Source organism: Puma concolor, chromosome B4 (assembly GCF_028749965.1).
Source record: "Puma concolor isolate L17-30 chromosome B4, mPumCon1.1.hap2, whole genome shotgun sequence".
Lineage (NCBI taxonomy): Eukaryota > Metazoa > Chordata > Mammalia > Carnivora > Felidae > Puma > Puma concolor.
This window is the reverse complement of record NC_141673.1, coordinates 7,671,304-7,686,556: the sequence shown is the minus strand read 5'-3', so window position 1 is coordinate 7,686,556 and position 15,253 is coordinate 7,671,304. Positions and strand designations below refer to the sequence as shown.

General features: G+C 54.3%; 1 protein-coding gene across 3 annotated transcripts in view; it reads right to left on the bottom strand.

Moving 5' to 3' along the window:
- Positions 1–15,253, bottom strand: part of RANGAP1 (Ran GTPase activating protein 1) — a 32,857-nt gene that overhangs the window by 3,294 nt on the left and 14,310 nt on the right. For all 3 annotated transcript variants that reach the window (XM_086712170.1, XM_086712171.1, XM_086712169.1), the window contains exons 5-14: positions 13,654–13,833; positions 10,833–10,967; positions 7,923–8,081; positions 6,563–6,676; positions 6,047–6,146; positions 5,876–5,960; positions 4,702–4,882; positions 3,643–3,762; positions 1,527–1,629; positions 243–331 (exon numbers count right to left, since the gene is read on the bottom strand). In XM_086712170.1, coding sequence (XP_086568296.1) covers positions 243–331; positions 1,527–1,629; positions 3,643–3,762; positions 4,702–4,882; positions 5,876–5,960; positions 6,047–6,146; positions 6,563–6,676; positions 7,923–8,081; positions 10,833–10,967; positions 13,654–13,833 — 1,266 coding nt within the window. The remainder of the gene's footprint in view (positions 1–242; positions 332–1,526; positions 1,630–3,642; positions 3,763–4,701; positions 4,883–5,875; positions 5,961–6,046; positions 6,147–6,562; positions 6,677–7,922; positions 8,082–10,832; positions 10,968–13,653; positions 13,834–15,253) is intronic.

Sequence of the window (15,253 nt, the reverse complement as noted above, 5' to 3'; positions counted from 1 at the left end):
AGAGCACAAACAGGGTGAGTGAGCTACAGGGCCACCGGGGTTTGGGGTGCTGTAGGTCTCCACCACCAGCCCCCTGCCCAGAGAGCCCCATGGCCAAGGTCAAGCTGAATCCCATCACCAAGGCGAGGCTGCTTAAGCAGACCCAGAGACAGGGTGGGTGACAGGTCCCCCAACAGGATTCAAGGTGTGGGACAGGGTGGGTGGGTGGGCAGGTGTACTCCCTTCCTCCCCTGAAGTTGCACCTTGAGCAGACCCATGTGGATGAGAAGCCTGGTGAGGAAAGCATTGGAGTTGAAGGAGGATGAGCTGAAGGCCTTCTTCATCAAGGCATCTGCAAGACAGAAGCAGCAATGGGGCCACAAATGAGTTTGTGGCAGCAAATGGCTGGTCACCAGCCAAGGTCACGTAGCTCTGGCACACACAGGTTGGGTCCTTTCTTCTGCACTGATCAGGTGAGCACAGGGCAGCAAACCGTGGTCCCAGGCTGAGGGGACAGCCAGGAGAAGGGCTCAACCTACCAGCTGTGACACCTTGTCCTTCTCATGCTGACTTCACACACTGCAAAAGGGCTTGGGGACCTTGCACAACCAAGGTGGGGCAGGCAGGGGGCAAGTTTAAGTGAGGCAGATCACCCTGGGAGAGATTTCAGCGGTTCTGTAGAGGTGAGGGGGAATGAGCAGAGAAGGGAGGCGAAGGAGTGGCCGAGGGTCTACAGGCACTGTGTGGGCACACACTTCCGTACTAGGCTGTTCTGGGAAACAATTCAGGTTACTTGTTCCCATCAATGCTCATGGGGATGGGACCTCAGGGAGCAGACTTAGTGACTCCATCTGGGCCTCGCCAGCCTACCCAGCCTTGCTCCCCACTGACCCTCCTGCCTCAATGCCACCCAAAGGGCACCAATCCAGGAGAAAGCATCGTGTTTCTCCACTCCTCTCTACTCTTCTCCACGTGCTGGGCCCTTCCTTCCCTGTCTGCCTTCCCAAGTCTGACCACACTGCAGAGCTCAGACATGCGTGGTCAAGTGGAAGGTGACAGGTGCTATGATGGAGGTAACAGGGAAAGGGGTAGTAAGGGAGAGTCACGACAGGACCAGAGATCTTGGGAAGCCTTGTGAAAGAAATGGGGAAAGCAGGCATCCTCCAGGGTTGCAGGTGGAGGGGACTGTGTGCAGAGGCTCAGGTGAGGACAAAAGCTCAGCTCTCTCATGGCCTCTCCTCTGAGAGGACTGCTCCCATCAGGGCCTTGGGGCTGTGACTATCTGGTCTTCCTACAGCAGACACCTGGCTGAGTTCTAACTGTATGTAACTGTATGGCTTTGGAAAGGCCTCAGTTGCCCCATCTGCAAAAAATAGGAGAGCAGCCAGCCTACTCCGTGGCAGGAACCCAACAAAATAGGTAGGAGGGGGTGGAGAGCAGTACATACTTTAGTGTTGGAACAAAGGGTTCCAGCCACCGTAAATGTCATCTGAGCCCTGATGCAGCAAGAAGGCAGGGCCATCCGTGCCCCGCCCACCCCACGTTACCTACTGCATCTTGCACTGCTGTCCTCACTGTGGCTTCATCCTTAAACACAGACGACACCTTCAGGAAGGCAGAGACCACCTTTTCCGGGTCAGATGTGTCAGTCTGAGAACACAAGAGACAATGGCTAGTCACCAGGGGCCAGAGCCCCAGGGAAGATGTGCCTGCACTCTGCTGCTGGCTTGGCTGGAAGAGGCCTTGGTGAGACACGGGCCTCTGGTGGGCAAAGATGGGTCCTGCCTCACGCCCACACTGTCCCCTTCGAGCCAAGCATGGTCTGGTCCGTGGCAGGTATGCAAAGCATACAGGGGGAGTGCATCAGTATTAAAATGGGTTATTCCCGTGACCCAGTGCTCCTCTTCTTATAATCTAACCTGAACAAAATAATCCAGGATATAGGCTAGACGTCATTCAACACAAGGAAGTTTAACTTCACCTAACTTCACTGGGGTGGAGATAGATGGAAGCAACGTGAATGTCCAGAAACAGTGTCTGAGTGCTATACCCACTCACTGGTGTAGTGGGCATGGTTCCTGACACAGGAGATGGCGAATGGTATTACATGAAAAAGTGGGCCTTTAATCTCATTTGTCAGGGAAAGAAACAGAGAAAACATGAAAAGGAAGTTAGCCAAAAGGCCAAGCCAGCTCTGAGAGCGGACACATTTTATTTCTCTGTATTTATCATTTAACTTCTCTGAAACCCTGCTGTCTCAGGTGTAACCCAGCGTAACGGGGTCTACGCTCTGGGCTGCCCAGAGGGTTACATAATGAAACCATGTCTAAGTACTCGGAGCAGTGCCTAGCCAACAGGAGGCACTGAACAGTCACCTCAATATGAATCAGGGAATGAGGAAGCGAACAAATGGATGAACAAGCCAGCGAACCAACAAACGAGTGAGGCGGGAGCAAGGGCACACTAAAGCACGTGACCTCCACAGGAGCCCTGGGCAGGACAGCTGTTCTAGAACACAGGAAGGAAGCCTAGGTGTGTGCACACGAGTGTGCTGGGAAAATGCCCCAGGTGTCACTAGGTGCAGCAGGCCTGCCCTTCCTGCAGCCCAAGTGTGTTCCCGGTGGCGGGGTCCACTTCTGGAGGTTGACAGATACACTGGTCACACTCATTTATGTGTATTTTTAAAATGTGGGGGAGGGGCCCTAGCTGGCTCAGTCTGAAGGAAGGGTATGCAACTCGATCTCGGGGTCGTGGGTTCGAGCCCCATGTGGGTCACAGAGACCACTTAATAAATAACACTTGGGAATGCAAGCCGGAGCAGCTACTCTGGAAAACAGTATGGAGGCTCCTCAAAAAACTAAAAATAGAACCACCCTACACCCCAGCAATTGCACTACTAGGCATTTATCCAAGGGATGCAGGTGTGCTGTTTCGAAGGGACACACACACTCCAGTGTTTATAGCAGCACTATCAACAATAGCCAAAGTATGGAAAGAGCCCAAATGCCCATCGACAGATGAATGGATAAAGAAGATGTGGTATATATATACAATGGAGTATTACTGGGCAATTAAAAAGAATGAAATCTTGCCATTTGCAACTACGTGGATGGAACTGGAGGGTATTATGCTAAGTGAAATTAGTCAGAGAAAGACAAAAATCATATGACTTCACTCCTATGAGGACTTTAAGAGACAAAACAGATGAACATAAGGGAAGGGAAACAAAAATAATATAAAAACAGGGAGGGGGACAAAACAGAAGAGACTCATAAATATGGAGAACAAACTGAGGGTTACAGGAGAGGTTGTGGGAGGGGGGAGGGGCTAAATGGGTAAGAGGCACTAAGGAATCCACTCCTGAAATCATTGTTGCACTATATGTTACCTAATTTGGATGTAAATTTAGAAAAATAAAAAATAAAACAAGTTAAAAAAAAACAGCAAGGAAAAGTGGGCCAGTTGAGCCTGATTAGTATTGATTGGAATTTCTTGCCACCAATAAATTTGCCTATTGATGTCGAAAAATAAATAAATAACACTTAAACAAACGCACCTGGCAGTCCCCACTCCCGCTGACAGTGTCCCCTCCCAATCCCATGCTCTGCTCGTCCCCATCTCCACGGCACGCTGGGCTCAGAGGTTGGAAGCGTGGCCGCCTACCTGCTGGGCTATCAGCACGGAACTCTTGGGCCCAAGGCGCAGCAGCTTCTCTGGAGAGGGGAAAGCCAGGAAAGTGGAGACGTCTGCAGGAGGCGGGGAGGATAGCACGGGAGCTGGCTCCTGAGGGACAGGCGGCACAGGTGGCTCTGTGGAGGTCCGAACCCAGACTCTTCACCCAGAACATGCAACCTTCGCTCTAGGTAGTCAAGGCTCAGAGTCTTGGATTCTTCCTCCCACTCACGTGCAGCCCCCAAAGGGTGAGGGGCCCGCAGACGCCGGCCCTTGCTGGCTCCTAGCATGGGAGCCTCTGGGATGGGGGCAAGCCACCTCCTTAGGCCAAGCGCCTCCTTGCCATGACATACGACGTCCCAGAAGTGATGTAAGAAGTGCGTGGGGGCCAAAGTGGACCCCACCAGGAACTGGAGTCTAGCCCAGATAAGCACTGCTAGTGAGGTGCCCAGAGAAAAACTAAAAACTGGAAAGTGTCTAGCCACTTGTCGAAATGCTTCCATAAACCAGGAAAAAAGTGAAATTCAACATGAGTGTGGGGGTCCTCATCCAACCTGTGGTTCGCCAGAGTTTTTAGTCAGGAGCTTATGAGGAAAAGGACACGGTAGCCCTGACTCCACCAGCCCTCCTGGCGAGGCGAAGGGACACCGAGTGTTCAAGCTGGACCAGTCTCCAGAAGGGGGGGCTGTCCCTGCAGGTCGCCAAGATGGGTAGGAAAAGAATTTCTATTTATGCCTATTTTTTACTCTCTTCTTTTAGAGATATTTATGTATGTTTCATACTAAACGGTACAGCCACGTCATATATGCTATATTCACATCATGATGCGTAAGTGAATAAACGCATCTGTACTGGGATAAATATAAATATGGATGAATACAGCTATATTGGGATGACTTTTCCTTTTTCACTTACAGGGGTGCGCATTCAAAAATAGTTTGCACCCAATGTACTTAAGTGGATTCCACACCCACCGCCCCCGTGAAGATGTCCCAGGACTTCATATTCGAGAACCAGGGCTCTGATCCTGCCAAACGACAAGGAACTCACTCCACTGTTTGGGTCCAGAATCTTCCTTGATGGTGTGGATGACTCCTCTCCTTGCCCTTGCTGTGGCTCTTCTTCCTCCTCCTCCTCTTCCTCCTCCTCTTCCTCTTCTTCCTCCTCCTCCTCTTCCTCATCCTCTTCCTCCTCTTCCTCCTCCTCCTCATCATCCTCACCCTCATCGTCACTGCAGAGGGGAGTTGGCTAAAGCAGACCCTCCCTGCCCAGAGGCCCATGTTGGCTCTGAGGCCTGGCTCCACAACCCACAGACCCCAATCAGGTGGGAGGGAGCCTAGAGAGGATGGGGGCGCCGCTGCTCCCAGGGTGAGGGCATGTGGGTCACCAGGGAGCCCATCATCCAACTCTCATCACCCAGGGAAGCCCATGTTGTGAACACAGAGAAACCACATATCCACCCTCGCCCGTAGTCCCCCACTGGGGAGACAGAAAAGGAAGAGAACAGTCCGTCACAGCTGAGGCCCAGGGCTTGGCATGAATACTGCCCAGGCTGAGACGCTGTATCTCACTGCTCACAGGAAGCTGTGGCTGGCGGGGGAGGGGGGATGGGGATTTCTGGGACTGTGAGCCCCTCAAGGCCATCTGAGCCCCCAGTTCCTAGCAGCAACACAGGCATAGAACTGAGGGGACACAAGTGAGGGTCTGACAGGTGAATGAAGCCAACCTAGGGGCCAGAAGGGCAGAGGGAGCAGGTGCTGATGACGCAAACTGACTCCCACCCACACGGAGGAGGCAGCCCTGCCATCACGGCCATGGCCACAGCCCATGTGGCTCCGCAAACCCTGAACTCCCTGCTCTCTTGCATCAACCTCCTCCTTTCTGAACTCTGTCTCCAAGTCTGGTTCCACACCCCCATCGCCGCCCTGACCTCACTGCTACTCTACCCCATCTGTCAGCTCAGACCAAAGGTCATCCCTTCAGAAGCCTCCCCACCTCACCCACTCCAAAGGGTGACCACTCTCAGACCTTCACTGTCTCTGAACATACAGGAACTTAATCATTCTTGGCTGCCCGTCCAGCCAGAATGAAGTCCCACGAGTCAGAAACCTTCACTGTCTTATCCTTGCGCCCCTGATGCCTCGCACAGCATCTGACACATACAGGGGCTCAAACAACGGTTCCTAAATGAATAAAAGGAGAACCACAGCCCACAGCTCCCTACCTGAGGGAGGCCAGCACCTTGGCCATGTTGAAGCCGTCTAGCACCTCCTGGAGCTGCTCGCAGCCTTCTTCTCCCAGCGCGTTGCCTGCTCGCGGAGAGGAGGAACGGAGCGTCAGGATGGGCAGCAGGGCCCGCCCGGCAGGCGTGGGCCAAGGCCATCACTCCTATTACCATTGAGGTCCAGCTTCTCCAGCTCAGCCTTGTCGGCCACGGCCTCAGCAACGGCCAGAGCAGCATCTCTCTTGATTTCACAGAACGACAAGTTCAGCTCCTGAAAATAAGAGAAAGGAGTAGAGGCCAGCAGAATCACAGGCCAGGAGACCACGTTCTCCTCTGAAGCCTGTTTTCCCCGAGGGAAGGGAAGGCAGGCTCTGAGCTCCAGCTGGGCACAGTGACAGCGACAATAATAATGCCAGTTAGCTGGCGATGCACCAGGTACTCAAGGCGCTCTCTTACACTATGCTATGATGACCTCCATTGCTCCCTCCTCCCATTTCCAAAATGATGAAACTGTGGCTCACGTCACACAGGTGAAGAGAATTGCACAAAATGAGAGAGATGTGGCAGGGCTGAGCCACAAACCCAGGCCCACCTGGCCTTAAAGACCACACCCCTGCCACCCACGGCGGCAACCCCGAGTGTGGGGGAAGCCCAGACCCGAGGGGAAGACACGGGTGGCGCCGGCACCTTCAGCTTGGGCAGGCCCCCGCGCACGGCATCTGCAATGGCGACAGCACCCTTGGAGCGCACCAGGCAGTCCCCGAAGTTGATCACCTCCACCTGCCGCAAGGTCTTCAGCGTCTGCGAGGAGGAAGCAAAGGCCAGGGTGAGGGTGTAGGCCCCCCAGCAGCCCTCTGAGGGCCAACGGCACACCCCGTGTCAGCCTCCACACTGTCCTCCTCCATCCAGTCTGGCCTTCTCAGCACCTCACCAGCTTTTGTCACCTCCTGGCCTCTGGCTAACCTCCCTCCACTCTACTTCTGTTATATCCAGAACCTTCCTGAAGCATAAATCTGACCAAGTTGCACGCTAGCTTAAAACACTGCATGGCTGCCTATTACTCATGGGAGAGCCTCAGAATCAGCAAGGCCACGAGTTTTTGCCTCCCTCTCCTATTGTCTGACCCTCAGACACCTCCTGAACCTTGCCTGTTTCGAACCAGGACCCTCTCCCATGCTGCTGATCCCTTCGCCTGAAACACCCCTTTGTCCAAGGTCCATTTGTCTTATACAACTTGGCCAAAATGTGACCTCTTCCAGAAAGCCTGCCCTAAGTCTGATCTGAACTTCCTGTACTTCCCCTACACTTGCAGATGCTTCTGCCAATCCCCCATAGCAGCAGGACTAGGCTTTTGTGGAGTCTTAGGGTCCAGCGAGGTCTTGACACCCAAACAGCCCTACGTTCACAGCCCTGCGCTGTCACAGGCCTCTCCCCTCCCTCCATGAACTAGGGACTCCTTGAAGGCAGAGTCTGACTCAACTCTGCATGGCCCACACTTGGCACAGCGCTGGGCACTGGACAGGGCTCGATAAATAGCTGATCAAAGAATCAATGAGAAAAGCAGTCGGGCTGGAACCATCTTCCATGCAGATTCTGAGAACTAATCCAGCACCAACAGCTGGGTTTACACAGAGGCAGCTCAGGAGGAAGGCAGTATGGACACTCAGAGCTGCCCAAAGAGAGCGCAGGTAAGCTTCTGACACATGGCCTGTTCTGTAATGTACCCATGAGGTACACATCCGGTGGGTGGGCAGAGCAGCTCACCTGCTGATACGTGCATTAAAAAGGCAGCAGCCAGGGGCACCTGGGTGGCTTGGTTAAGCATCCAACTCTTGGTTTCAGCTCAGGTCATGATCTTATGGTTGATGGGTTTGAGCCCCACAATGGGCTCTGTGTGGAGCCTGTTTGGGATTCTCTCTCTCCCTCTCTTTCTTTGCTCCTCCCTTGCTATCTCCCTCTCAAAATAGATAAATAAGTTTAAAAAACAAAAGAAAGGCAGCAGCCAGACCCTGCTTACTGCTCTCTGACCCTGCCACTCCCGCCTCACCTTGGCCATAGCCACAGCGCCCTTCTCAGTGAAGGTGTTGTCGTTCAGGTTGATGACCCGTAGCAGGGGGTTGATGGCGAAAGCCTGGGCCAGGGCAGTGACACCGGGGTGATTGATCCCATTCTGTGGCATGTGGACCTCCTCCAGAGTCCCGATGATCTGTGAGGGGCAGGAGGGACAGAGCAGAGTGGTGGGCTCCCGAGCTCCAGGGACATCCAGTAGGTAGGAAGGTGGCACTACACACTAGATACGGGGAGAGGCTGCCATCCACTTGGGCACGGGCTTGTCCACGGATATTTTGGGTGATCTCAAAGCAGAACTCTGGGCATGGCTGTATCTGATCCCCTCCACAGCCTCATGAGGGAGACTGACCTGGGATTAGGAACTCCACCAGACAAAGACTAGGGATCAGAAAGGCTAAGTAACTTGTGCAGGGTCACACAGCGCAGAACACAAGTTTCTGGGTCTGGTGTCCTCCACACAGGGAGGACCCTGGGTGTTGGCCCAGGAGTCTGCCCTGGTCCTTCTTTGCACATTGCAGCTCCACTGGGCCTGTCTTTCTTGGGGCTCTCCTGCCCTGTTCACACGGTACGACTGGTACCCCACATCTACCTCCTTTTCTAGGGGGCGAGGTCTTCCCCAACCACCTAGCCTTTCTTCATCCCAACCTTTTGACACTTCCCTTCTCTCTGCTTGGAACACTCTGTGTCCTTGTTTGTTGGCATTTTCTTGGTAGACTGACTCCTATGCAGTCTTCCTATATACCTCTCATTTTGGATACCTCCTCTCCCAGGAGGGCTTCCAGGATGCCCCCACCCCCACCCCAGGCACAGGCCAGTGCTCTGCCTGTATCCCCAGAGCACTCTGTCCTTCCACTATCATGGCGTCCGTCATCTGGACTATCAACAACACCTTCCTGTCTACATTCCACCAGTTTCTGAGCTCTGAAGGAGCCCATGCCCCAGTCTCCGCTTCCACCAAGGATTGAAGCCAGGCCTGCAAGAACTCTCCAACTAGGGGCCTTTCGTTGTTCCAGGGTACCAGAACAGCGCAGAGGGTTCACAAGCAAATACAAGCAGGCCAACTGAGGAACGCTACCAGTCAGAGCTGCTCAATATTTTCTGTGCCGCAGACCCTTCCGGTGGTCTGGTAAAACCCCGGCACCCTTCTTAGCATGTTTAATAATTTTAAAACAAATTATATAGGACTACAAAGGAAATCAACTCAACTGGAAGACAATCCTCAAAATAGTTAGAAAAAACCCCAAAGGTATACTGTAGTAATATGCGTTCACCATATTACAAAGGCACTGAACAACAGCACCTCGGGGCAAGTCTGCAGTTATTGTGACGCTACCGCATGAGAAACGTTTCTGTAGATCTGTACAACTATTTCACGTGAAAACATTTGTGATTTCTACCATCAACACAATCACGGGCGGGTGTTTTCTCTTTTATCTTTATTTTTTTTAAGTTTATTTTTTGAGAGAGACAGACAAAGTGCAAGAGGGGGAGGGGCAGAGAGGGCAGGGACAAAGGATCTGAAGCAGGCGAGCCCGATGCGGGGCTCAAATTCTCGAACCCTGAGATCATGACCTGAGCTGAAGTCAGACACTTAACCGACTGAGCCACCTAGGTGCCCAATCGTGGGCATTTCTAAAGCAGCTGAGGCTTATCATCTACTTTCACAACTGAAGGTAACACTACATCTTAAGGGCACCTGGGTGGCTTAGGGCATGATCTCACAGTTCGTAAGATGGAGCCCCGTATCAGGCTCTGTGCGGTGGCTGCTTGGGATTCAATCTCTCTCTCTCTCTCTCTCTCTCTCTCTGCCCCTCCCCGCTTGCACTCTTTGTCTCTCAAAGTAATAAAAAAAACCACTACATTTTAGTTACATTAGTGTTAATAATCATGCAATCTTCCCCCATCCACGTTCAAAGACTCCCTGGGTTCTATCCACAGACTAGAGGCATCCTACGGACCCCAAGTCCAAGAGCACAGAAGGACATCTGATGGATGCTTAGCACAACCACAGCACATCCCCATTCCCACCCACCACACTGGGGACAGCAAGGTGAGGGAAGGGGCGCAGAGAAGGCGTAACCTTTAATGTCATGATCTTTATAAGGACGGTAACTAGGCTCCTCCGGCTCCAGAGGCAGCAAGAGCTCTCCTGCAGCCCGGGGTCCAGTAAGGCACTTGTCCCCCACTATTCTCACTCTCTGCCTGAGGCAGGCGCTCCACCAGGTAGACCGTCTTAACTAGCAACACTATGGGGAATGTTGCTGTGGCCTGAATACAGTTAATACCGCTAGGATACTGTCTACCACAGAAAACATTTACATTAAGTGAAAAGACAGACTCCAACGTTCCCAGCCCCATGGGGTAGGGGTGGCCCTCTCCCGGAGCTCACAGTCAAGATCTCAATAGTGTCAGGGGAGGGGGCAGGGCACCAGGGCAGCTATGAGGAGAGAGGAGAGTGGAAGGAGAGGAGTAGGGGGTAAGGGCACCTGTGCCACTGCCCCCTACCTCCGTCTCAAGGCTGAGTCTGAGGACTCACTCCATCTCTGTGCCCCACCCACTAGAGGCAGAGACACTGACCTTCAGGGAGCCCAGGCCGATGTCATGCCAGGCTGTCGTCCTGCTCGCTGCTCTGGCACCCCTGACTCCCATATCTGAGCCAGGCAGACCTCGCTCACTGATCAGAGCCACACACAATCTTCTCAAACAGGATTCCAGGAGCCACTACCAATTCACTTGCAGTGCTGGATGGGGTGGCTTTTCAGACACATCACAGGGACTCTGCCCCACTGCAGAATGAGCCAGCAGGCTCAGAGAGGGGAAGCGGCTCACCCTAGGCCTCGCAGCTCAATTCCAGAGTAGGGATGCAGACCAGGATTAAAAGCCTCACCCCGAAAGCTTCCGCCAAGGCAGTGGCTCCATCGTTCTCCAGACGGTTTCTGCCAGCCACGAAGACCTTCAGGCCCAGTGGCTTGCCCTGGGCACTGGACTTCCGGTGACACTCAGTCAGAGCCGCTGCCAGGATCTGTGGGGGAAAAGGCAAGGGGCCCAGCCCTGAGGCAGGAGGCCTGGTCTTCAACCTCCCATGCCACCTACTGGCGGTGGACACAGGGACAAGAACTGCTCGTAAGCACCGTGGCCGTACTGCACGTGTGCCAGCACCCACAGCTTACAACAAAGGGCTTTCCCATATTCCACTTCATTTGCGTGTCCCACCACCCTGTGCCTCTTAGAGACAGGGAGATAGAGACCTGGCAGGAAGGGAGACACCAACATGGACAGGTCAACTGAAAGACAGGTCCTAGGGAAGGTGCTTCAGTCAGCTCACTTTACTGCCAGATGCCCTGTCAGATGGGGACCATCGTGATTCCCACTTTCTGGCTAAAGAAACTCAGGTTCCAAGAGGGACAGAAACATTCCTCTAGTCGGTAAGCAAGTGGCTGAGTCTGGACCAGAACCTAAATCTTCTGGCATCTCTTGCATGTTCCCCAACACCTAAGGAGAGCTGGCTGAGACCATGGCCCTGCCACACTCATCGGACACATGCCTGTGCCCAGGCCAGCCACCCACGGCAGGGTCTCAGCTGCTGGGAGGAAAAACCGGAAACCCAGTTTGTCCTGCTGCTGAGGTGGTGCCAGGAGGTGGCTTCTACATGGGTGATACCAACAGAGCCAAGAGTTAAAAAATACTGGCTGGCTGCTGGGAATCAGAGACACCACAGTAAATAAAACATAAAAGATTCACAAGAAGGGCATCAGGAGAGAAGCAATGTCTCCACAGCACCGACAGGCCATCAGCATGCTCAACGAGGGTCCTCTTGCACCTCATTTCAACCTCAAGACGAGCCTGGGAGGCAAGGGGTATTGGCTTTCAACTATAAACAAGGAAGCCGAGGCTCAGACAGGTAACTGAGCTGGCCACGGTCCCACAGCAAATATGCGTCGGAGTTGCAACTGACAGCCAGGTCAGCCTGCCTGCACAGCTCTCTGTCCCTGGGAGCCACCACCAGCCTGACTCCTGATGCGGTGAGCCGTGCACATGCTCAGTAGAGACTGTGGACTTCCGCCACCAACCAGCCTCCTGAGGAACCTTTGCAGAGGAGGCAGCCAACTGTACCAGCACCCCCCATTCTCCCCAATTCCCTCTGGAGTCACTGTGGTGAGGTCATCGCTCCTACAAGAGTCCAGCTTGGGGACTCTGGGTCTGGAGAGCTCCAAGTAGAGGGCTATGTCTCATTCCCACGTGAATCCTCGAGGCCCCTCCAATTCCCATGTACGTGGCACACTGGCCACACTGAATGCATTCCAGCTGGCGGGAACAGAGACCCTGGTGCTTGCGGCCCCCGGGAGGTTCAGATCAGCAAGGCCAGCACCCACGAGATGAGACAAAAAGCTCTCACCGAATGAGTGGTGAGGAAGGTAAAGCTAAGTACAAACCACATTCAAGAGTGGAGCGGGGCTGCTAGGAGGCCCCTGGCTTCAAACTGTTGTGTTCCCTGGGCCATCCCATGTGCTGAAGTAAGGGCAATGCCTGACAGCCAGTTCTGGAAGCTCAGTCCCCCCTGACGCTGCACAGCAGAAGGCAGCTAATGGAAGGCTGAGGCAGATTACAGGCAGGTGTCCGGCTCCCCCAGCACACCCCACTCTAGGTTGGGCTGGACCTGTTTTCTGTGCTGATGTCAGCACCTTAATGTCTTAACACATGCACGGCTTATTGCCCAATTAGACTGTTGGGGGGCAGGTCGAGACAGCTGGGAGCACGCCCCAAATCTCCCTCCCAGGGGGCGAGAGGCAACAGGCACCCCCTGCAGGGGAGGCCGCTCCAGGACCTCAGCCTGGGACACTGCGAACACAAGTTCCCCTTGCTGCTCTGATGGGTGCATGGAAGCAGGTCCAAATCCCACATTAGTCCCACCCTAGCAATGCCATCTGGGGGCTTGACCCAAGTCCAGTTAACTGGAAGACTGGGAAGAGCATCACCCCCCATTTCAGCATGAGTGGGAGAATGAGGGTGTGCATTTAACACACCTTCAAAAAGATGTCCCCAGTCGCTGTAAGTCCCTGTGTCCCAACCCTTTTTTTCTTTTGTTCAGAATGTGAATGGAGGTAGGGAGGATGGGAATTGGTCTTTCTGGTATCTGGGCCTAAAGGAGCCAGAACGACGGAAAAGAGAATAAGGCCGGGCTCCCCCAGTACAGGTCTGGGAAGAGAAGACACGCCTTTCTGTGCTGACCAGCCCAACTGGTTGGGAGGACGGGGGGGCCCTGTCCAGGAAGAGGGTGAGCTGTACCCAGGCCCAAGCAGTTTCTCTTCCTGGGTTCCCTCCCCTACGTGCACACACTGGGCCTCACGTGGCTCTGCCAGCTGTTCTGAGGGCACAGCGAGTCTGGGATGCCCAAGCGCTGCACTCTGCAGAGCCAGCAGGTCGAGCATGTATGCGACACTGCCTCTGTGTTGCCAAGACAACACCGAGAACCGGGGAACGGTTGCTTGGCAACCCCGCCCTCCAGGCCTCCACCTCCTCTCCCCACTGGCCACAGGCAGCTGCCTTTGAGGCCTTTCTCCTCTGAAGAGAAAAACAACAACCCAGCCATCCCAGATGGTGGCCAAGGGCACATATTTCCAATGGATGCAAACGCAGCAGGAGACCAGACAGGGAGGGAAGAAGGGTGAGGGACAACAGGCACATGTGGGAGGGCCCGCCACACCCACCTTGCCACCTCCGATGCCCATGCCACAGTTGTTGAGTTTGAGCTCGTGAAGGGTGAAGCAGGCGGAACTCTTGAGCAGGGCCTCGAAGCCTCGAACGCCGTCAGGCCCAAACGCGTTGTCGCTCAGGTCCAGCTCAACCAGCTGCGCCCCGGCTGTGATGAGTCCCTCCCCTAGTGAGGTCTGGGCACAGAAAGGGCTCATCTCAGAATCACAGACACCCACCAGATGTTGCTTCTATGCCAGGACCCCTGCCCTCAGGAGGCACCCAGGCAGAGACACAAACCGTTTCAGTACAGAGCTGTCCCTATTTTATATCCAGGACTGGAAACCCTGAAGAGGGCTCCCAATTCAGGTGGGGCGTGGGGCTTGGTATACATGGGGGTGGTCAAGGAAGGCTTCCTATAGAAGGTGGCATTTGAGCTCAGGCTGGATGAGAATCAGTTAACCACACATGAGGCAATTCCAGCCAACAGTAAAAACACGAACATAAGCAAACAAAAGAACATAAACAAAGACACAGGCGCGAAGCAGCCTACTGTGTGTCTAGGACTCCAGAAGAGGTGGAGGCTGGAAGGAAAGGGAGGAGTCAAATCAGGCAAGCGCCCCGAACACTAGGCCAAGGACTGTGACCCTATAAGCCCGAGAGCAAAGGGCTCTGAGGTGGGTGAGGGACAGAGAGGACATATCCTCCAAGTCTGAGGAGGGCACACTGATGTGCAGAGGGATGCCGGATATACCGACTGCCCGCCCAGGAGCATGAGACAGTGATCCAGGCAGCAGAGGAGGAAGCTGGCTGGCCAGCGTGGTGGGAGATGGGAGACATGAGCCCCAGGTCACAGGCCTCACAGAGGGAGGAAGACCTGCAGAAGCTGGGCGTTCAGAGGATGTGCAGGAGGGAGGCAGGCACTGCTGAGGCCTCCGGGGTTTCTGGCGGGCACCGGGCAGATGGGTGCCTGTCTCCGAGCCACAGCCCAGGACCGACGTGGCATGGAGACACTGAGCTCTCCTGGGAACCTGCTGGGCTGGGGATACCTACAGCTCCCCAGGAGATGGGTGAGGAGGAGGCTCTACCAGAAACTGGGGGCAAAACAGGCGGGGCACTCATCATGCACACGGTTCCCAGTGGAGGGCAGGGGGTAGCAAGAGACACCGTCCCTGCCCAGGCCACAGACAGGATAGCTGAGGCAGTTTCCACTGTCTTCCCCACCACTGACTCAGCAACAGAGGGCCATTCTCTGGCTGCCCCAACCTTGGAAGAAGGCCACGCCCCTGCCATCTGGCGCTGAGGACCTCCAGCCCTCCAGCAGTCAGAGTTGCTGAACCCTCTGTGTCTGCTCCATCATCCCTGCATCTCACGCCTTTCCCTGACCCCAAATTCTCTTATCTGCCTTTCTAAGATTCACTCTTGTTGCTGGTAATACGGAGATAAGAATATCTCCTTTAAAGATGGAGAAACTTGGGATGCCTGAGTAACTCAGCTGGTTAAGCGTCTGACTCTTGGTTTCAGCTCAGGTCATGATCTCACCGTTTGTAAGTTTGAGCCCGCATCCGGCTCTGGTCTAACGTGCGATTCTCTCTCTCCCTCTTGCTCTCTGCCCAC